The following is a 23,386-nucleotide window of genomic DNA, read 5'->3' on the forward strand; positions in this document are numbered from 1 at the left end:
GTATCCAGTCTATTGCTGGGCATGTTTTTATCCTTTTACTTCAGCCCTTGATTTTAGGTTATGTGCCTTGTACTAAAATATATGTGTGAATTGTTATGACACAATTTATATTCAGATGTGGCTCAAAGTGCAGAGCACTATGAATGCTAAGCATGGTGCCTGTATGTTACTCACAGTCCCTATGCCAGGCATAGTACAGGCTCATTAATGGCAGTTCATAGGATAAAGAATCTTTGGGCACTCATGGCTTTAACTCCTTCACCCCCAAGCCTAATTTCACCTTTAAGACCAGGCAAAATTTTACAATTCTGACCAATGTCAATTTATTAGGTAATAATAGAACGCTTCAACAGATCCCTGCGATTCTGAGTTTGTTTTCTCATGACATATTGTACTTCATGATAGTGGTAAAATTTATTCGATATGACTTGCGATTTATTTGTGAAAAATTGGAAATTTGGCAAAAATTTAGAAAATTTAGCAATTTTCAAACTTTCAGTTTTTATGCCCTTTAATCAGAGAGTTATGTCACACAAAATAGTTAATAAACATATTTTTTTTTATGTTAGGAAGATAGAAGGGTTAAAAGTTAACCAGCGATTTCTTATTTTTACAACAAAATTTTCAAAACCATTTTTTTTAGGGTCCACATCACATTTGAAGTGACTTTGAGGGATATATATGACAGAAAATATCCAAAAGTGACACCATTCTAAAAACTGCACCCCTCAAGGTGCTCAAAACCACATTCAAGAAGTTTATTAACCCTTCAGGTGCGTCACAGGAACTGAAGCAATGTGGAAGGAAACAATTAACATTTAACTTTTTTTCACTAAAATTTCACTTTAGACCCAATTTTTTTTTATTTTAACAAGAGTAACAGTTAGAAAATGCACCATACAATTTGTTGGGCAATTTCTCCTGAGTACTCTGACACCCCATATGTGGGGATAAACTACTATTATGCGCACGGCAGGGCTTGGAAGGGAAGGAGCGCCATTTCACTTTTTGAATGCAAAATTGGCTGGAATCACTAGCGGACAACATATCGCATTTGGAGAGCCTCTGATGTGCTTAAACAGTAGAAACACCCCCCAAATGACCCCATTTAGGAAACTAGACCCTGCAAGGAACTTATGTAGATGTGTGGTGAGCATCTTGAACCCCCATGTGCTTCACAGAAGTTTATAACGTTGACCTGTGAAAATAAAAAAATCACATTTTTCCCACAAAAATATTTTTTAGCCTTAATTTTTCTCACAAGGGTAACAGGAGAAAATGCATCATGCAATTGGTTGTGCAATTTCTCCTGAGTATGCTGATACCCAATATGTGCAAGAAAACTGCTGTTTGGGCGCATGGCAGCGCTCGGAAGGAAAGGAGCGCCATTTGACAGTTTGAATGCAAATTTTGCTGAAATCTCTAACGGACGCCATGTTGCATTTGGAGAGCTTCTGATGTTCCTAAACAGTGGAAACCCCTCAACAAGTGTTTCACAGAAGTTTATAATGTGGAGCTGTTAAAATAAAAAATCAAACTTTTCCCACAAAAATGTTCTTTTAGTCACAATTTTTTTATTTTCACAAGGGTAACAGGAGAAAATGGACCCCAAAATTTGTTGTGCAATTTCTCCCGAGTATGCAGTGTAAGGTTGCAGCTGGACAGGTCATGGATGGAAGGTATGTGTCCCCGAGGTACCAAGCCTCGGTGATGTACGACCCAGAGAGAAGGCTCCAGCACACATAGTGCTGAGAGGTTAATGGGCCTGGATTATGGGGCCGGGTTTTACGAGGAGCTGAAAGAGCTGGGTGGGATCGGCAGCTCACTTACCTCCAGTCCAGGTCCTGAAATGTCCTGATTTAAGACAGCTGGGTATGTCTCAGTCTGTCTGTGTGTTTTGCAAGGTGAGCAGGCCTTGCATGTGCTGCTCAGACCCTGCTGAATGGAAGGAAAAGCACTTCATTTAAACGGCTGAGGCCGTGCTGTATGGAATTGTTATTTTGAGTTTTGTTCTGTTATACCTTTTTGAGCCTGAAAGAATCTGTTATATTTTTTTTCCTGACTGGTTTATGGACACTCAATAAATCATCAGTTTGTTTCAACATGCGAACTGCATCCCTGTGTGAACCTGTGTCTACCACAGAGCTGATCCATCACAGCAGATACCCCATATGTTGGGTAAAACTACTGTTTGGGGGCACGGCATGGCTCAGAAATGAAGGAGTGACGTTTTGGAACGCAGAAATTGATGAAATGGTCTGCAGGTGTCCTGTCGCGTTTGGAGAGCCCCCGATGTGCCTAAACAGTGATAACCCCCCCACAAGTGACCCCATTTTTGAAAACAAACCCCTCAAAGAATTTATCTAGACATATGGTGAGCACCTTGAACCCACAGGTGTTTCACGGAATTTTGCAACGTTGATCTGTGAAAATGAAAAGAAATATATTTTTCCACAAAAATGTTGTTTTAGCTCCATTTTTTTCTCATTTTCACAAGGATAGCAGGATAAAAAGGACCCCAAAATTTGTTGTGCAATTTTTCCTGTGTACGCTGATACCCCATATGTGGTCGAAAACTACTTTTGAGGCACAGTGCAAAGCTCAGAAGGGAAGAAGCACCATATTGGAGTTCAGATTTTGCTGGACTGGTTGTTAGAACCCTCCTGTTTGTTTTTTCCATCTTGTGTTTTCCGGTCACGTGACCATCTGCCTTTACATTCCAGCTCCGCCTTTTTGGCTGTGTTGGACTTCAGGGTTGTTTGACTGTTTTGCTAGCCAGGTGCTTCGGTGCCCATATCTCTCAGTTCGCTTGGTCCTTTGGGACCTCTAGTACCTTTTGTCAGTTTTTCTTTTGTTTTCTGCAACAACTTTCTCTGTTCAGGAGGTGTCCCATTTTTGTTCCAGTCCTTAGTTCTTTTAGGGACCCCTTCCCTTTATTCTATAGGTCTTCGTTCAGACTAGCCTAGGACTAAGGCGAGTCTGTGCGCTAGGAACAGGCAGCCCACTACATCGTAGGGATTCAGCTTAGTCTTACTGTAGGGAAAGCTTTCCCCTTCTTTCCTTAGTTCTTGTTTGCAGATCATAACAGTAAGTCCAGCCCCAAAAAAATAAGGAAAGTTTAATACGGGGATCAGTATGGTTTCCATCCAGGATTTGGTTCAACGCTTGCAGGGGTTGACTCTGGAGGTGGCCAAGCTCCAGCAACACGTGAGTAGCTGTTCCGGAGCGCATTTTGTGGAACCCAAGGTAGGCCTTCCGGATGTTTTTTATGGTAAACAGCAAGATTTTTTTTCCTATAAAAATGCTTGTTTATTATATTTTCGTTTGAGACCAAGGTCCTTTGGGAATGAATCACAGCGCATTGGTTTTATTATGTCACTTTTGCGCAATGAACCTCAAGGGTGGGCCTTTTCTCTTCAACCTAATGATCCATGTTTGAGGTCGGTAGAAGAGTTTCTTTCTGCCATGGGTCTATTATATGATGATCCTGATAGAATCTCATCTGCTGAGGCACAACTCAGGCGTTTGAATCAGGCGTCAGGTGAAGTTGAGATTTATTGCACACTCTTTAGAAGGTGGGCTTCTGAAGTTAGATGGAATGATCCTGCTCTGAAATGTCTATTTCTTGCTGGTCTGAGCGAAACAGTTAAGGATTTGCTAATTGCATTCCCGGCACCTGAGACTCTGCAGGATGCCATGCAATTAGCTGTTTGTGTGGATAGGAGGCTGAGATCTAGGCAGAATGAGGTAAAGACTCCTGTAATGCCAGGTCCTAGTCTCCAGAAAATCTGCTCAGACAGCGGTGAACCGATGGAGGTTGGGGCGATGTCGCTCCGCTCTCAGGAAAGAAACTGGAGGTTCGCCGAGGGATTGTGTCTTTATTGTGGTAAAGCTGACCATTTGATTAAGTATTGTGAGCTTTGTTTAAGTAAACAAAAAAAAAGGTCAGGTACACCTGTATAGCTTGTTTATGCTCTGCAGGAGTATTTCTTTCAGGGAGTACTACTTTGCAAGAAAATTTGATAAAGTCTTGGAGTCTGTAATGCTATGATAAATGTTGTAATGGTCGCATTGCAGCTGTGCGAAAAGGGGAATTATCTGTACCTATTCAAGATTTTTGGAGGGTTTTTTCGGAGGAGGAGTCACAAGTTTTACATCCTCATAGGGATTATGATTGTGCCATTGAGTTTATTCCGGGAGCTACTCTTCCCAAGAGTCGCTTGTTTAATCTAACTATCCCTGAAAGAAAGTACTTGGAGGAGTACATACGGACTAGCCTGGCTGCTGGTCACCTCAGACCTTCTAAGTCGCCTGTGGCAGTTGGATTTTTCTTTGTTAAAAAAAAGGACGGGGATTTGCGTCCTTGTCTGGATTTTCGTGAAATTAATAAGATTACCGTACGCAATTCCTACCCATTGCCGTTAATTCCTGACTTCTTTAACCAGTTAGTGGGGGCCCAGTGGTTCTCTAAGATTGATCTCCGGGGGCATACAATTTGTTACGAGTGAAGGAGGGTGATGAGTGGAAAACTGCTTTTAACACTCCGGTAGGTCATTTTGAGAATCTGGTGATGCCTTTTGGTCTTACCAATTCACCTGCATTTTTTCAGAACCTTATTAATGACATCCTGAGACCTTTGATTGGTAAGAATGTGGTTGTGTATTTGGATGACATTTTGATTTATTCGCCAAATCTGGAGTCCCATTGGCAGAGTGTACATGAAGTTTTGCAGTTATTGAGTGATAATTCACTCTTTGCTAAGCTGGAGAAATGTGAGTTTGCTGTGCAGAAAATTAGTTTTTTGGGCTACATTGTCTCCAGCGAGGGCTTTGAGATGGACCCTGTGAAGGTTCAGGCTGTGCAGGAATGGCCTAGGCTTATTGGTTTGAAATATATACAGAGATTTTTGGGTTTTGCCAATTATTACAGGAAATTCATTAAGAATTTTTCTGTAGTTGTTAAGCCTCTAACCGATCTCACCAGGAAAGGTGCGAATACGGTCCAATGGACTATTGAGGCCATTGAAGCATTTAAGTATCTCAAAGAGAGGTTCAGTTCAGCCCCTATCCTTATACAGCCTGATGAGACCAAGCCTTTTTTGGTCGAGGTCGATGCTTCATTGGTGGGGGTCGGAGCAGTTTTGTCTAAGGAGAACAGGGATGGAGTACATCCTTGTGCCTTTTTGAAAAAATTTTCAGAAACCAAACTGAATTATGATGTTGGAAATCGGGAGTTGCTGGCTATTAAACTCGCATTTGAACATTGGCGTCATTTTTTGGAAGGCACTAGATTTCCTATTCAGGTTTTCACAGATCATAAGAATTTGATCTATCTGGATGCTGCCAAGCGCTTGAATGCCCGTCAAGCTAGGTGGGTACCTTTTTTTCTCGGTTTCATTTTTCTGTTACCTATGTACCTGGCACTAAGAATGTTAAAGCCGATGCTTTTATCTCGCAGCTTCTCTCCTGCGGTCGGTGCCGAGGAGGAGGAGAACATTTTACAGAAAGGAGTTGTGGTGACGGCATTGGACTCCGTTTTGGAGAATGGGATTCTAAAAGCTCAAGATGATGCTCCATCTAACACTCCCCATGGGAGGTTGTTCGTGCCTACAACCTTTAGGAGAGACTTGCTTGTGGAGTGTCATGAGTCTCAGTTGGCAGGTCATCCAGGAATTTCTGAGACTAAGAGACTTATCAGTCGCAGTTTTTGGTGGCCTGGATGGCAGAAAGAAGTCATCAAGTGGGTGTGCCAATGTACTGTGTTTGCGCTAGGTCAAAGGCTTCACATACTCCTGCTGCAGGATTGCTTTGCCCTCTGGAGGTTCCTAGTGCTCCTTGGACGCATCTCACAATGGATTTTATTACTGATCTGCCCGTGTCCGAGGGTTTTACTGTCATCTGAGTGGTCATTTAGTAAGATGTGTCATTTGGTTCCATTCATTAAGTTGCCCTGCGCGAAGACACTTGCTAAGGCGTTTGTTAAGGAGATTGACAAACTTCATGGCGTTCCCACGGATATTGTTTCTGATAGAGGACCTCAGTTTGTGGCTCGCTTTTGGCATGCTTTTTGTGACAGGTTGGGAGTCCATTTGTCATTTTCGTCTGGGTATCATCCTGAGTCTAATGGACAGACTGAAAGAAAGAACCAGGATGTAGAACAGTTTTTGCGATGTTTTGTGGCGGACAATCAAGAGGTGTGGTCTGAGTTTCTGCCTCTCACAGAATTTGCTCTTAACAATCATACATCCTCCTCAGCTGGGTGTTCTCCTTTTTTTTGTTGTACTGGGAGACATCCGTCTTTTGGTTCGTTCTCCAAATTGGAGTCGGTGGTGCCGCAGGAGGAAAATTTTTCCGGTGATTTGGAGAGAGTTTGGACTAATGTACGTTGCAACTTTCAAGAGGCTAACAAGAAGTCCAAAAAGTATTTTGACAGGAAACGAAAGGAGGTTTTGTTTACTGTGGGTGACATGGTTTGATTGTCCTCAAGGAATCTGCGGTTGAGGATTCCCTCTAAAAAACTGGGTCCTAAGTTTGTGGGTCCATTTAAAGTGCTTCAGGTTGTTAACCCGTCTGCGGTTAGGTTGGATGTTCCTACTTCCTGTAAGATTAATCCTGTGTTTCCTTGTTGAAAAAGGCGGATGCATCTGATAGGGATGCCACTGTCTCAGTTCCTCCTGTGGTGGAAGACGGCGAATATGAAATTTCACGTATCTTGAATTCTAGATGGTATAGAGGGAGAGTACAGTATCTCTACTCCTGGAAGGGTTTCGGTCCCAAAGATAACTCCTGGGTAAGGGCGGATGATGTCTCTGCTCCTAGGCTTGTTAGAGCTTTCCACAAGAGGTTTCCGGATAGGCCTGGGCCTGGAGGATCCGGAGGATCCTCTTAAAAGAGGGAGTACTGTTAGAACCCTCCTGTTTGTTTTTTCCATCTTGTGCTTTGCGGTCACGTGACCATCTGCCTTTATATTCCAGCTCCGCCTTTTTGGCTGTGCTGCACTTCAGTGTTGTTTGACTGTTTTGCTAGCCAGGTGCTTCGGTGCCCATATCTCTCAGTTCGCTTGGTCCTTTGGGACCTCTAGTACCTTTTGTCAGTTTTTCTTTTGTTTTCTGCAACAACTTTCACTGTTCAGGAGGTGTCCCATTTTTGTTCCAGTCCTTAGTTCTTTTAGGGACCCCTTCCCTTTATTCTATAGGTCTTCGTTCAGACTAGCCTAGGACTAAGGCGGGTCTGTTCGCTAGGAACAGGCAGCCTGCTACATCGTAGGGATTCAGCTTAGTCTTACTGTAGGGAAAGCTTTCTCCTTCTTTCCTTAGTTTTTGTTTGCAGATCATAACACTGGTTTGAGGGTGCCATGTCACATTGGTAGAGCCCCTATGACGCCAGAACAGCAGAACCCCCCATAAGTGACCCCATTTTACAAACTACAGCTCTCAATGAATTCATCTAGGGGTGTAGTGAGCATGTAGACACCACATGTGCCTTAGAATTTTACACCATTGGGCGGTGAACAAAGAATAATTACATTTTTACCGCCAAAGTTTTGTTTTAGCCCCAGATTTTACATTTTCACACTGGGAAATGGGTGCAAATGGCACCAAAATTTGTTACACAATTTTTGCTGATTGTAGAAATACCCCATATGTGGCTGTACAGTACTGCTTAGCCACACAGTGAGACTTGGGAGGGACAGAGCGTTATTTGCCTCCTGTACCGCAGATTTTCCTAGAATAGTATGCAGGCTCCATATACAGAGACGCTAAGTGCTAGAAGAGCAGAATCCCTCCTCAAGTGACCACATTTTGGAAATTATACCCCTTTGGGGATTTATCTACAGGTGTGGTGAGGATTTTAACTACATGGGTGTTTTCCAGAAAGAAGCAGCAGTGGATGTTGATGAGTGAAAATTGCAAACTGCCGTTATAGCGACCAGAACGTTATGCCAAGCTCATTCTTCTGGAGAAATGCACCCGTAAATTAAGCGAGCTCTCATCGCTACAGAAATGCCAAACATTTGGGCGCTAAATGTGATTTAGGCACACTGTGGGGTTCAAAAAGGGGGGCATTTGGATTTGGGAGCACCGAATTTGCTGAATTTATTTTGGTGGACAATGAGACACAGCGCTTTTCCAGAGACTTTGTTCTACCAGTAACATGGAAGCCCCTATATTTCTGTTAACAGATGATGGACATGAGTGGGGACGTGCTTTTTTTGTGAACTGAGTTGAAGCTTTTATTGGGAACATTTTACTTAACATTTGGGATCACATTTATCTGGCACTCTACACTGAGCACTGATATTTGGGTTTCCATCTAAATCTCTGAGTGATGTGATTCAGAAGAAACCCTCGAGGGAGCCACTCACTATAATGAGGCAGCAGAGTTACTCTGAACTCCGTGTGCCCTCTGTTCAGAGTTGTCCTTCTTTTCTGAAGTGCACAAAACTGTGGCCAACTGCGTTATTATGCACGCCTAAAAAGACGGACACCACCGGATCACAGGTCAGGCGGCATCCACAGTACCTCCATCTGGCTCATTATAGGGAATCTTCCTCTGGGGTTCGATCTGCATCACATATCTCAGAGATTTACACGGAAACTCCGGTGTAAGCGCTCAGCGCAGAGCGCAGGATAAATGTGAGCTGAGCCTTACTACAATCTTTGGGAGACAGAATGAACAAATCAACAGCAGGTGAAGAATTGGTTTTATTTATTCTTTACACTGTTCCTCATGCAATATAATTGATTAGGCGACTTTATTTTTTGGGTTGGTGCGATTACAGCGATACCAGATTTATATCAGGTTTTTATGTTTGGCAGGTGTCACACACTAGAAGACGCATTTTAGTGCAAAACAAGTTTTTGCATCCCCATATTTAGATGGCTATAGTTTTTCCAGATTTTGGCTGAAAGAGTCATGTTTGGGCTTATTTTTTGCGGGACGAGTTAACGTTTTTTTGGTACCATTTTCGGGCACATGACATTTTTTGATCGTTTGTAAAATGTATTTACTGGATTAATATTTTTTCATTTTTTATGGATCTTTATTTTGTGATTTTTTAAAAATATTTTTACAATTTTTAATAACTATTTTTTTTTTACTTTTTACGCTCTCCCAGTATGGAACATCAACTTTCCCTGCCCTGATTGCTGATTTAATACTCTTCAATGCTTTTGCGCTGCAGGGCATTAGAACAGTGCATCGCAGGCAGGAAGGAGGCATGTCAGCTTCTGCTCTGAGCAGGAGCTTACCGGCCATTGTCTCTGGGTGACCCCGCAGCCATCTTTTGGCCCGGAGACACCATGGAGACCATGGGCACAATGCAATCGCAATCACATTGTTCTGATGGGAGCAGAGAGGGAGCTCCCTCCCTCTGCGATGCGCATCGATGTCGCTGTCACTGTTGACAGTGGCATCAGAGGGGTTAAACGCCTGCGATCGGCATCAGCACCGATTGTGGGCATTGCTACAGGTGGTCAGCTCTCATATAGAGCTGACACGCGCATTAAATAAAACCCCATGAAATAGAAGGCATACGTCATAAGATTATTATCAGTTGTTATTGTATTATATGAGAGAAGAGAATATGTACAAGTATTGGCCAGATGTCTATACAGACCACACACAACCTGTGCAAATGTGAGGAAAGTGTATAATCATCACTAAGATATTACACTTGTTTACAATTACATACAATTTACATCTGATATTGATTAAGGTTCAGTGGATATACACTTTACAGTATCAAATTGGGCACCAGTCTTTAAATCTTTAAGAAGAATTTCTTCCTGTATAGAATATAGGACACTAAGATCCAGATGGAGGTACCCAGAAGATCTTGAGCAAGAAACTCATAATGAGATGTCCAGTTCTTCACCTCCCAGTTAAATGGAAAATATGAACCCAGAAGTGAGTGTCCGACATAGACAAAGATTGAATTCATTCCTGAATGGAGTATAAAAGAACAAAAAAAATACATTCTGGTTATCATGCAGCCAATACACAGCACCAAATTCCTACCTTTTCTTTCACACATTTCATTTAGTTAATGATGGCCTATACATAAGATGATGACCCACCATAATGTGGCTGATCGGTCATATCAGTCATTTAACCAATCTGACCATGAACATGCCAGAACAAACTGTCAGATCAAGGACATACTAAAAATTGTGATGTGCAATCTTTATTCCGTATACATCGATGGTAAGCCAACAACCACTAAATAATCCACCATTCCACTTTCTGTTTCTTAGCTTGCACTTAATTGTAAAATAATGGCTTGCCAAAAAGATAAAAATCTGCCCTTACTGCCAACTTTTTTTCCCAATGTTTACGGTCTTATTTAGTTATCTTCTACATTTCTAGTAAATCTTTGGATGTAATATACGCTCACAAAATCATTATGGACCCATCTACCACCTCAGGACCACCAGTGAAATGGAGAACCTTCTTCAATATTAACAAGATACTGAGTCCAAAAAAAGAGGTTTGGAGTAACACAGAATAGTTCCATCTAGTTGATCAATACATGAGTGAACTTGGAATTACCAAATCAGAAATGTGTCTTCCACAGTAAGAAATTCTTGGTTGGCAGAAGCTGGACAGTACAATAGAGTAGCGTGACGCATTGTGATGGGTGCTGTATGTTACAAAGACTAACTTCTGGAAATTTTAAACTGAAAGAGATAGGTACGTACTGTGTAAAATAGAGAACAGGAAGCTAATGATGGAGCGTATGTTATTTCCTAAATATTTCTACAAGGATGGCCTTTATTGGACTGATGATTGCACTGAGTTACTTGCATTTATAGTATAGAGTTTTCTACCAGATTTGCTTGTATTTCCTACAGTCCTAGTAATTTCAGACTGGTATTAATAGAATCTCTGTGTAAATAAAGCTATAACCTCTGCTGTATGCCAATGAGTTTGAATTTTCTTTGAGAGGGAGAAAAGGAAAACATAGATAGGCCATGTGTGGGTGTGAGCTAAATCTGACCTGATATTGTTCTTTGAGAGAAAATTCAAAATTAGTAGATACTGCCTCTATTTATTATGCAACCCTGTCATTTGAAGCTTCATCTGAGGCCATGATGTCAGCACCCTATGGCACCATGTGGTGGGAAGAATGGACTCCAGAAACCATAGGTCTCTTTTGTTAATGTGTCAGTGTCACTGTGCCCTGAAAAGACCGAGCTTCCCAGGCCAACAATCCTCTTCTGTCTTCCTGTCTGTTTATGCAGTGACTACATGTGGTTAATGTGGCCGGGAAGGAAATGCAAACACTTTGAATTAGAATGTGAGTTCTGTGGGTCAAGCACTAAGTGCGTGAGAAGATATTATACCTGGATAGATGAATGGCTGTCCTCCCCACCAGTGTCGCACATCAATCACATAAAACATCAGCCCCAGTAGAAGGAAGGAGAAGCAGCTGAGTGTTGTGATGAAGGACAGAGACCTGGAAATATGCAGAAAGATAAAGTCTTATATCCAAAGATCAATTTGTCCTAAGCACCTTCTTATTGTTACCAAAATTGAAACCATGCTCATATGACATGATGCAGTAATGAGGTAACTAAAGAAATGCGGCAGTATATGACATGTTCTGTCTTCTGTGAAGTTGTTTCTTATTATTCACAATGTCAAATCAAACCATTTATCGTCCAATCCTTGGAAAACAGCCACTAATCTCTCTGGCTTCTGTAAGCCCTGTGCTAAGGCAAATAATTATCAAGAGGGCAGGAGGTTGAGTTTCTGTGAACGAAACATTGACCCCAACACAACAGTTCTAGATATCATGATAGTCTTTGTTGTCATTTGACATCTTTACATGTGTTACCCTTATTCTCTAATTCTACAGCCCACTTACAGCAGTGATTCTCCAACCTAAGTAGAACCAACACATGCCCATTTCAATTGCATTGTAATCTTGGCTCTTATTGCACAAACAGGACATATCGCTGGTTTGGTAAAATAGGTTATTTGTAAATCTACATAAAAGTTATAGGCCCTAGTCATAAGTGATTGGCTCCAAGCTTCAAATAAGACTGTTCTTATTCTTTTGGATATTTTTTAATACTTGGATGGGTTAGTCTGTTTCTGTCTGAAAGTTAAAATCTAGTTAAATACATCTTATCAAGTATCGTGAGCGAATGACCAGTCCTAATAATAACAATAATAATAATAATCACATTTGGTTTAAAGGGAACCAATCACTAGATTCATACTGGAAAGACCAGGGACTATAGAGAGAAGTGTGATTAGTCTGGCAACATTCCCGACTAGCTTCTCATGCTCTGCTCTAGGTGATTGACAGGGCTCTTTCTATGTTCAAACATGGGAGATACCTGTCAATCACCTGAAGCAGAGAAGAGAGAAGCCGGCCGGGGGCAGCATTGGACTAGTCCTATCGCTACCTGCAATCTCTGACCGGCTGTTCATAAGAAGTTTTTTCTGAAACACTGTGGCAATCACGCAGACAGGATTTTTTATTTATGCTGCTCATGGTTTGGGCTGCATGAATCTAGTGACAGGTTCCCTTTAATATAAACTGGATGTAGAAGAAGTGCAGCAATGCTCAATTGTTGCCCATAAAGTATTGCCCCATGTTGGATTTCACTTAGTATAAAAGACAACTGTTGATAAATAAATCATATAGGCCCTGATTCATCAGGACTGAAACTGAGCCATAATATTAAAAGAATACAGCCCATTAGCAAACTGTAGATCACAAATATATATAGATAAGATTGTCTATAGTCTATGTTTCATACTTTAGTCAATAGATTGCTGACAAAACATTTGGGAAACTGCAGGGAATATGAAATTCTTCTTGCTCTTGTAAATCATATTTATTTTAAGAACCTCCAGAGATGAATAATTCCGAATGTAAATATGGAAGAAACGATACCCTGCTCTCCTAACCTGTTACCTGTTAACTGATGTTCTGTGCTGCTGTAAAACAAAGGGATGCAATGATTATACAGGTAAGACCTAGAGCTCCACAAACCATCATAACGACAGCACTCATGCAACTTAGTGCAGGGCATGTAGTAAATGCAAGAGATAAGTGCTCCTTGACTGTGAATACCCAAAGCATGTCATAGCTCTATTGGTACGGGTGTCCTGAACTCTAGTGACCATGCATCCATGGCTGTCTCCGACAATGACGGCCCTAATTCTTAAACCAGCTGATCTGCCAGAATAAATTTGGATAGTGAAAGGAAAAGGTACATTGAAGAATATTCACCAGTATGTTAATATGGGATGAGCTGAGAGGTAAATTTACCATTGGAGCTTATGAGAAATGGGGGCCCACATTCATCTCAATCAAGATTTTATTACAGATACATAGAGGGGTGCATCATTGAGCTGCAAAGTGCTCATATACTGTTCTTCTACATGGGCCCTCTTCTGTCTGTGTCCGCCTCTGGAATAGTGTACAAATTACAGTATATGCAATTTGTGAGATGTCTTCAGGGCAGAAATGCTTGCTGCTGTGCCAACATGTGCTATACCCTTCCAATATTGTATAAATCATGTAGCAAGAACGTACAGAGTTACATAATGTGAACACAAGGAATTCCTAAACCACAGACACTTGACTGAATTGTATCAATAGTTCAATACTTATAGCCAGTGCCACAATGCCTAAAGTCATGTATTCTAGATATCTGGGTATCACACTACAGATCTGCAAGCACTGGGTCACAACATTCACAGCTGTGATGCCCCTGATCTCCTCTCATTGCTGCACGTAGTGAATACATTATAGAAATTAAATAAATCACATAAGGGAACCTTTCCAGCACACACTTCTTCCCTGATAGTACTCATCTGGGCTTCTTTATTTTAATACTTCCTAAAAGCCATTTATCTGTCCGTTGAAGGGCTGCCTACACCATCTGCATACTGAATGCGTATAAGTAACTGGCTATTGATTTTCAGCTCTTCTGTAAAGCTGTCAAGTGCCTTTTTGGGTGTAAGAATGGCATGAAGACTTGAGGGGGAAGTTGAGAAATCCACCACGTGTTTTTACATTTCACTTATGTATTCTAGACATTGAATATGTAAATATGAGACTTAATAAACCTGTATAACTCCATTCAGATCACATTTCTCAAGAGAAATACTTACATTATTTTGGAGTGTGGATGTGCACAAGATCTCATGAAAGTGTATTTTGAATAGTCATATTGCTGGACATGTCAGTGATTGGCTGCAGCCGAGCGGTCACATACCTGAACCACCAGTACAGGATGTACAGAGACTGATTATATAGGTCCTGCTCCTGTCATATGGATATGTGACTACTGTGGTCGATCACTAGCTGGAGGGGTTAGGAACTGGTCACCACTGTGGACTGTGATTGACTGCAGCAGGCATATGCCTGTTTTGGCTGGAAGAGGGACTGTAAAGACTGGTGGTGGACCTGGGCTAAGAGAGGATCAGTGGGGGATCGATAAATCAGTCTGCTTTTTATTAGTTTATTAGACCATGGTGCTGAAGATGCAATTATCTTTAGCTAAGTTGTTACTATATTTGCATTTTTAAGCTAGTTTATAGAAATTATTAGTAAATTGACTGTACATTCCTCTATAATTTTTTCCCTGGTGAAATCTTTGACATTTATTCTGTGAAGCAGAGGAGTAACTTCAACCAGGGCCTGGTTACAATGTCTGGAACCCTATAACTACACCCTTATTGTGAATACCAAATTCTCTGCAGTTTCTTCAGTTTTATTTCCTTTTTGTCAGGTGGCAAAGATGCAGCTAATTACTTGGCTTTTTGTTGGCACTGGAAATATGCTAATGATCTCAAACCTTTAGAAGGAGCATATTTGCATACTTGCTTATGCAATGTAGAGTGATTCGCTTATTCTCACCGGTTCACTCAAACCCATTGTTAAAATTATAACTAGTGTTGAGCCACCCCCGTAGTGTTCGAGTTCGGTTCGGTTCGTCGAACACCCGTGTGTTCGCCGAACTGTTCGTCGAACTGTTCGTCGAACACCTTCGAACACCGTTAAAACCAATGGCAGGCAAACAAAAACACATAGAAACACATAGAAAACACCTTCAAAGGTGTCCAAAAGCTGACAAACTGCTCAGAAGACATAACTAACACATGGAAAAGTGACAAGTACATATAGTCATGCGAAAATAAAAGAGGTGGAGGAGTAAAAGGAGGGGGAGACACAGATATAGGCATGTCATGCCCTTCTAAAATCCAAAAAGTGAGAAGCCGACACGGCCAGTCCGCTCCTGCCCGTGCCACCTCCGTGTCGCCGGGTTTGTGCCAGAGCCGCGGTGAACCCTGATGGCCAGCCCCCCTCTCCCAATACTGGTGCCTGTCCGCTGGTGGGTCGAGCGAGCCCCCCTGTGGTGGAGGCAGCTCTAAGCTTTTTAATTTAAATTGTCTCTCTAATTTGAATGAATACACTTTAAATCCATTTACAACGATCTATTGGAGGGCAAGTCTCATGCCAGCAGCCGCGTAATTCCAGCTCCAGTAGCGTCCACTAAAGCTGCTGCAGTTAAAAAGCTTTTATAAGGATCGAGCTCGGCTGTCCACCGCAAGGCATCCTACTGCCAGTCCCAGCCCCTATGCCTTGGGGTGCCTCCTGATGCTCTTCACTGAGTATCCCATGGTCACGAAGCATTTCCTTTGAAAAAATTAAGTGTCTAAACTACAGGTGGTGTAGCTTGCTTAACAGCCGGGATAATCCGCTGACTAGCAGACACTGCTACTAGGCAAAAAGTATTTCCTGGGCTAGATGCAGTTAAAAATTTGTAATTAGATACTCTCGTTGGATGCTGAGAAAGCATTCCATAGAGTCTCCTGGCACGCCATATATGATTCTCTTAAAAAGCTTGGGGTAGGGGTCTAGGGGACCCTTTTATAGCCCAAATCACGGCCCTGTATCACAATACGTCACCTAGGCTGAAGATAAATGGAACTGTAGCACCCTGAGGGCTCGGTTGCTACAGAGGTATTGCACCTCACCCAGAGGTGTGATATCTCACTCTCAGGTAAGGATGGAGTGTGGATCAGGACCCGACACCTGCATGCATTACACCACATTGCCGTGGGGCAGGGCGACCAATATGCCTCTGAGATGGGCACGACAGTCCCTGTCCCTGGCTGGAGTGGGGGGAGGGAACACTGAGGAAGGGGAACCCTGTAGTGCAGGAGCAGGGAGGAAGCAGTTCCTGGGTGCATTGAGAAGGGAGTATAAAAGGTGGGCACCATCTTAGTTCAGTGCAGAGAAGTCTGAGCAGAAGTGGCAGGGAGCAGGGGCTCTGCATGAGCTCTGCTCCGGAGGCGGGCCTAGTAACAGAGGCCCAGGCCTGGAAGAGGGAGAAGGAAGGAAGAGGAGCGGAGAAGGCTCCAGGAACGAGGAATGAAGGGATCCCAGGGGTGCGGACGGGCGAGTCGCCACCGCACGCCGGAATCCACCTGCGTGGAGGGGTCAGGCCAAAGGGGGAGACCGGTCCCCGAAACTAGTGGAGGCAGGAAACGACCCTCAGCTAGAAACCGGAGGCTGTGACATTTTATGTGGCGCAGCCCCTCGCTACACCCGCTAGGAAGGCACCACATAGGGTCAGGGAAACTGGCGCCAAGTTTACCAAGAGGAGGCCCGAGGCAGCCGGACAGAAGGGTTGGTAAGAAAGGCCAGACAAAGGACACACAAAGGGGGTCCTGTGAAGCGCTCCAAAGTTATCTGGGAGTTGTCTGAGCCCCTCACTTGGTGAGCACAGTACGACGTGGGCAGCCGTTACCTGCAGACGTGGTCTGGATAATAAGAACTGTGAGTAAAGGCCCTGGACTGCATCACTGACTCCGTGTCGTTACTGCTGCTGCCCTGCACCATCACCCCATCATCCGCATACACTGCCCTGAGGCTATACTCCTCCCGTGGGGAGTTATGCTACGCTCTGCTGCACCCACAACACCAGCCTCAGCGGTCTGCCCTGCAGCGGCGGTTCACTCTGACCATAATCCACGGGTGGCGTAGTCGGACATTTAAACATCAAAACCACATAAATAGTTCCGCCACTGGTTTGACTACCCTGAGCCACGGAACCGGGTCGCCGCCACGAAGACTACAACCACCAGCATCCACCAAAAAGGGTCCGGCTCCGGGTGTCCCAAGGCCCAGGGGGTGCATCAGAACATTTTCATCACCTTTCACAATCACCAATGGGACAAGGCAGGGATGTCCTCTGTCCCCTCTCTTATACATCCTAGTGACGGAGCACCTGCTCTCATCAATTCGCCATAACCCCAATATTAGGTGGATTGAGGTGGGAGGCACCGAGTACAAGTGCTCTCTATTTGCTGATGATGTCCTAGTATATATCACTCAATCACATATATCCATCCATGCTGTTATGGCTGAAATAGATCACTTTGTTACATGGTCAAATTTTAAAATCAATGCAGCGAAGTCTGAGGCCCTCGATGTCTCCCTCCCCAAATCCATATAGGATTCCATCCAGTCCAACTTTCACTTTGCCTGGCCCTCACAGGGTATCAAATACTTAGGAATTCCTATTCATAGAGACCTCTCCCATCTATGTTATCTTAATTTTGGGCCCTTTATTGAACAACTCCATACAGACCACTGTTGGCAAGTTAGAACTGTAAGATTCACTACGTGAACCACTGGTGTTTTGTGGAAAAGCACATGTACACTGCGTTCCAAATTATTATGCAAAAAGTGTTTTGGAGTGATAAGGGAAGAATTTGTTTGTTTGTCAGTTAAACTCATTGATGGTGATGTGTGTCAGGGCTCTTTATATCACTGTAAGCAATTGCAGACACCTGTGCTAATTAGTTTGGCAGGTGTGTCCAATGAAAGGCAAGACTACTTAAGAAGGCTGTCTCACATTATTAAGCAGCCTACATTTTCTGCCAAAATGGGAAAGAAAAAGGATGTGTCGGCTGCTGAGAAGCAACAAATTGTGGAGTGTTTAGGTCAAGGCATGACTACAATCAACATTGTGCGATGATCAGGATGAAGTGTCTTGGCAATCAAGAAGTATGTAGCTGATTCACAGTACACACGTGTGCGTGCTGATAAGGGCAAATTGAGGACTCTTTCCTACAGGCAATTACGTCAGGTTGAAAGAGCAGCGGCAAAAAAGCCTTGTCATAGCAGCAGACAAGTTTTTGAAGCTGCTTGTGCCTCCAACGTCCCCCGAACAACAAGATGCAGGGTCCTTCAGAGGTTTGCAGCTGTGCATACGCCATCCTGTCGACCTCCTCTATCCACTTCACACAAGCAGAAACGGCTCCAATGGGCCAAACATTACATGAAGACTGATTTCAAAACTGTTTTGTTCACGGATGAGTGCCGTGCAGCGCTCGATGGTCCAGATGGATGGAGTGGAGGATGGCTGGTTGATGGACACCCCACGCAAACACGGCTACAGCGCCAACAAGGAGGAGGTGGAGTAATGTTTTGGGCTGGAATCATGGGGAGAGAGATTGTCGGCCCCTTTAGGATCCCTGAAGGCGCTAAAGATGAACTCCATAATGTATGTGGATTTTCTCAAACAGCACTTCCTGCCATGGTTCAAGAAGAAGAACCGTGTATTTCACAGCAAGATCATTTTTCTGCATGATAATGCACCATCTCATGCTGCACATAAAACATCTGCATCTCTGGCTGATATGGGCATAAAAGGGGACAAACTTATGGTGTGACCCCCATGCTCCCCTGACCTGTACCCCATTCAGAACCTTTGGAGCATCATTAAAAGGAGTGTCTATGATGGCGGGAGGCAGTTCACATCTAAACAACAGCTCTGGGAGGGTATTCTGTCCTCATGCAAAACAATTGAAGCAGAAACCATCCAAAACCTGACAAATTCAATGGACGAGAGAGTTCAGAAGCTCCTTTCGAACAAGGGGTCCTATGTGAAAATGTAACATCACCTAGAATAAAGTTTTGAGTTGAAAACTGTTTGATTTCAGTTTCTAACAACCTGCTAATGCTTATAATTTCAAAAATGACCATTTTTTTGGTCTTTATTAAAATGAAAAGGTTGATCGAAAAGTTTGGGGGATCTAAGAGTGTGGCAACCCAGTAGTCATGATTACTTCGAATTCTGACAATATGAGGGTCATGCTGCAGGTAGTGCAGCAAGAAGGCACTTATGTGTCTTGCGCATCTCGGAGCCCCAAAATTATTTTCCGGGCTAGATGCAGCTAAAAATTATTTTTAATTTTAAATCTGGTGAAGCTTTAGTATAGATGGCCTAATAGGATCAGTGCTGCACACTGCTACAAAGCCCAAATTATTTTCCAGCCAAGATACAGATAAACATGATTAGTAATTTGAAAGCTTAAAACGGTTGGTAGGGTGATTTTAACCAATCATCAAGCTTTTACTCTCCCCAGGATGACACAGGGGTAGAAAAGTCGTTTCGGATCCATGATTTGTTCATCTTTATGAACGTGAGTCTGTCTACATTATCAGTGGAGAGCCGCGTGCGCTTATCTGTCAGCACACCACCAGCAGCGCTAAACACACGTTCAGACAGAACGCTGGCTGCGGGGCATGACAAGATCTCCAAGGCGTAAGTGGCTAGCTCCGGCCATTTATCCAGATTGGAAGCCCAAAAAGAGCAAGGGTCCAGTGACACAGTCGTGGCTTCAATGTTTACTTGGAGATACTCCTGTACCATCGTCTCTAGGCGTTGACTATGTGTCAGACTTCTTGTCTCCTGTGGCCTTGCAAAGGATGGGCTAAAAAAGTGGTGAAATGATTCCGCAAAATTGATGTTACCAGCAGATACTGTGGTTCTGTTACGGTTTGAGTGCTGAACACTTGACGGTCCCACGGTTGGCAAGTTGGAACTGTGAGATTCACTACGTGCACCACTGGTATTTTGTGGAAAAGCACATGTAAGATTCTGCAACAGTCTCTGCTGATACTCCTGCATGCGTGCATCCCTTTCTATGGCAGGAATAATTTCTGCAAATTAACTTTTGTATCGGGGATCTAACAGTGTGGCAACCCAGTAGTCAGGATTATTTCTAATTCTCACAATTCGAGGGTCATGTTGCAGGTAGTGCAGCAAGAAGGCACTCATGTGTGTTACGCATCCAGGAGCACCAAGTCCCTGTTGTGTTGGTGGCGAGGTAACAATCATGCTTCCTTCCTCTGTCCTCTCCCCCCAACCTTGCACAACAGAAATGTGATCAAGGTCTCCCTCATCTGATGAGTCTTCCATCAGTTCGTCCTCCACTTCTTCCTGGGCTCCTGCACCTTCCTCACTAGTTTGGCTGCTACCATGCGCCCTGGTAAAACCATCTCCCCCACCCTCACATGCCTGCCGCCTTGGTGCTGCCGACCGTCTGGACCTTGCAGATGTTAGCCCTTCCGCATACAACTCCTCCTCCTCTACTTCCTCCACCTCCTCTTGTGCCACCACCTGACTCCGAATTCTGTTTAACATGTGCTCCAGCATGTAAATCACCGGAATAGTCATGCTGATAATGGCATCGTCAGCACTAAACATCTTCGTCGCCATTTCAAAACTGTGCAGAAGGGTGCATAGGTCCCTGATCTGAGACCACTCCTCCAGCGTGATTTGCCCCACCTCTGAATCTCGTTGGCCCAGGCTATACTTCAGAACGTATTGCACCAGGGTTTGTCGGTGCTGCCACAGTCGCTGCAACATGTGCAGAGTTGAATTCCACTGGGTAGGCACATCGCATTTTAGCCGGTGAAGTGGCAGGCCCAACGACTTCTGTAGAGATGTAAGTCGCTGAGCTGCGGGATGCGAATGGCGGAAGTGAGCACACAGCGACCGTGCCCTCTGCAGAAGGCCATCTAGTCTGGGATAGTGGGCTAAAAATTGCTGGACAACCAGGTTCAACACGTGAGCCATACAAGGCACGTGTGTGACATTGCCCCGGCGAAGGGCCGCACCCAGGTTTGCAGCATTGTCGCACACGGCCTTCCCTGGTTTCAGGTCCAGTGGAGACAACCATTCATGAAATTGGTTCTCCAGAGCTGACCACAACTCCTCAGCTGTGTGACTCACATTTCCCAGACATTTCAATGTAAAAACCGCCTGATGACGTTGAGCCCTACTGCCAGCATAGTAAGGAGGTGTGCAGGATCCCTTCTGCGCAGTTAGAAAGCTTGTGGCATGACCAGACAGGCTTTGGGTGCAGGTGGAAGACCGAGAGGAGGTTGAGGAGGCAGAAGCAGTGGAGGAACTTTGACATAAAGAGGATTGACGTACAACTCGTGGGGACGGCAAGACTTGGACAGCAGCCCCTTGTCCTGCTGTCACCATAGTTACCCAGTGCCCAGTCAGCGACATGTAAAGCCCCTGTCCATGCCTACTCGTCCAAGTGTCTGTGGTGAAATGCACCCTGTCACACACAGAGTTTCTCAAAGAAGCGGTGATGTTGTGTGCAACATGCTGGTGGAGCGCAGGCACACCTTTCTTTGAGAAGTAGTGCCGACTGGGCATCTGGTACTGGGGCACTGCGACGGACATAAGGTCTCGAAAATCTTCTGTGTCCACCAGGCGGAAAGGCAGCATTTCTGTAGCCAAGAGCTTGCAGATGGTGAAATTCAACCTCTTAGCTTTCTCATGGCTAGGAGGAAATGGTCTTTTACTTGTCCACATCTGAGGGACCGAGGGCTGGCTATTGTGCTTAGACGGGGTTGATAAGGGTGTCCCCGGCAAACTGCCGGTCTGTGAGGAAGATGCAGGCGGACATGTTAGGTTGCCTTGATCCAAAGGTGGTGCTATCGATGTCGGACAGCGCTCAACACCATCTGCTGTTACCACCTCCAAAGAAAATGATGACCTGCCAATCACGCTGGCTGTTGCGGGTAAAGAGGTGGCAGGTCTGCGCCCCAAAACAGGTGTGACTGCTGTCCCCCCAGTCACAGAGGATGAAGAGGCCGCGGATGCACAAGATATGGCAGACGGTGGTTGGCCCGGCCGGCTAGGCCGCATTGTAGCACACTGAGCTTCCCACTGCAACTTATGCTTCATGTCCATGTGCCGGTTCATGCATGAAGTACTCAAACTATGTATTTTTTGGCCTCTACTTAGCTTTTGCTGACAAATGTTACAGATAACACGAGTTGGGTCATCTTTATCGATCTGAAAAAATGCCCAGGCTATGCAAGGCTTAGCACCCATGCGACCTGAAGAGCCACCACGACTTGTGGTGAGAGGCAGAGTTGTGTTTGAGGATGCAGTTGTTGACGTGCTTCCAGTACTACGTCTCTGTCCAGGAAGGCGCAACCTGACCTCGTCGTCACTAGCATCTTCCTCCACCTCCTCTGCTGACCTCATCTCTTGGCTGACTGTGGGTTGACAGTAAGTGGGATCTCCAACCTCATCATCATCACCCTGTGCGTTATCACACCCGTCGTCCTCAGAGCCAACCTGTTCCTGCCCTGACAAAAAACTAAAGTTGTCGCTCCAATCAGGTATTTGAGTCTTATCATCGTCTTCCTCATTGTCTCCACCAACAGGAGTTACAGTTTGGGAATGAGGGTCTACATTATGGTCAGAACCTTCTGCGTCTGGTCCTGGATCCGACTCATAAAGATTCTGGGCATCAGTGCAGATCATTTCCTCATCTGGATTCACAGAAGCGCTGGAGTCGACCTCTGATTCCCAGGCTATAGTATGAGTAAACAGCTCTGCAGACTCAACCATCTGTTCTACCTCATACTCAGATGGGCAGCTGGAGATTTGGGAGCTGTGAGGAAGCAAGTGCGATTGGGGTGACACCTTTGAGGACTGGAGTATTTGTGATGTTGAAGTTGATGTGGAGGAGAGCCCACTTAAAGGAGCACTTGATATCCGTTGAAGCACCTGCTGTTTTTGTGCCTCATCTGGAATTTGTAGCGATTGGCGTGGCCGTAAGAAAGGGATCTTATCACATTGTCCGCTAAAAGAAGTAGACATTTTAGTTTGGCTGGAAGATGGTCTTTCTTCTGCAGATGTTACTGTTGCTTTAACACCTACCCCACGGACACAACCTTTTTTCCCCTTCCCAACACGCCTATTCCCCTTTCCACCAGCAGCAGGCCTTTTTCCACTCATTTTGGTGGTTAACTAATTCACAACTCTGGAGTTGTTTGCACAAAAAAACAATGGATGGGAACCGAGCAGAGCTGAGTGGCCAAACTGTGGTATTAGGCCAAAACTATTGGCTGGGTTAGATGCAGAAAAAAATTATATTCAATTTGCAACCTGATGGAGGTCTGTATAGATGGATTAATAGAACAAGTCCCACACACAGCTAGAAGCCCAATATTTTTTCAGAGGTAGATGCAGAAAAAAATATATTCAGTTTGCAACCTGATGGAGGTCAGTATAGATGGACTAATACAA

At 44.2% G+C, this 23,386-nt stretch overlaps 1 protein-coding gene across 1 annotated transcript in view; it reads right to left on the reverse strand.

The window, feature by feature from the left end:
• Positions 1-5,851: 5,851 nt before the first annotated feature.
• The window catches only part of LOC141273723 (heparan-alpha-glucosaminide N-acetyltransferase-like), a 1,179,775-nt gene continuing 1,162,240 nt past the window's right edge, over positions 5,852-23,386 (reverse strand). Inside the window, exons 17-18 of the mRNA XM_073686004.1 lie at positions 11,345-11,457; positions 5,852-9,944 (exon numbers count right to left, since the gene is read on the reverse strand). Of these exons, the coding sequence (XP_073542105.1) occupies positions 9,763-9,944; positions 11,345-11,457 (295 nt within the window). The 3' untranslated portion in view covers positions 5,852-9,762. The remainder of the gene's footprint in view (positions 9,945-11,344; positions 11,458-23,386) is intronic.

This window comes from Phyllobates terribilis, unplaced genomic scaffold (genome assembly GCF_046119375.1).
Source record: "Phyllobates terribilis strain yellow unplaced genomic scaffold, ASM4611937v1 Scaffold_5__5_contigs__length_657084704, whole genome shotgun sequence".
Classification (NCBI taxonomy): domain Eukaryota; kingdom Metazoa; phylum Chordata; class Amphibia; order Anura; family Dendrobatidae; genus Phyllobates; species Phyllobates terribilis.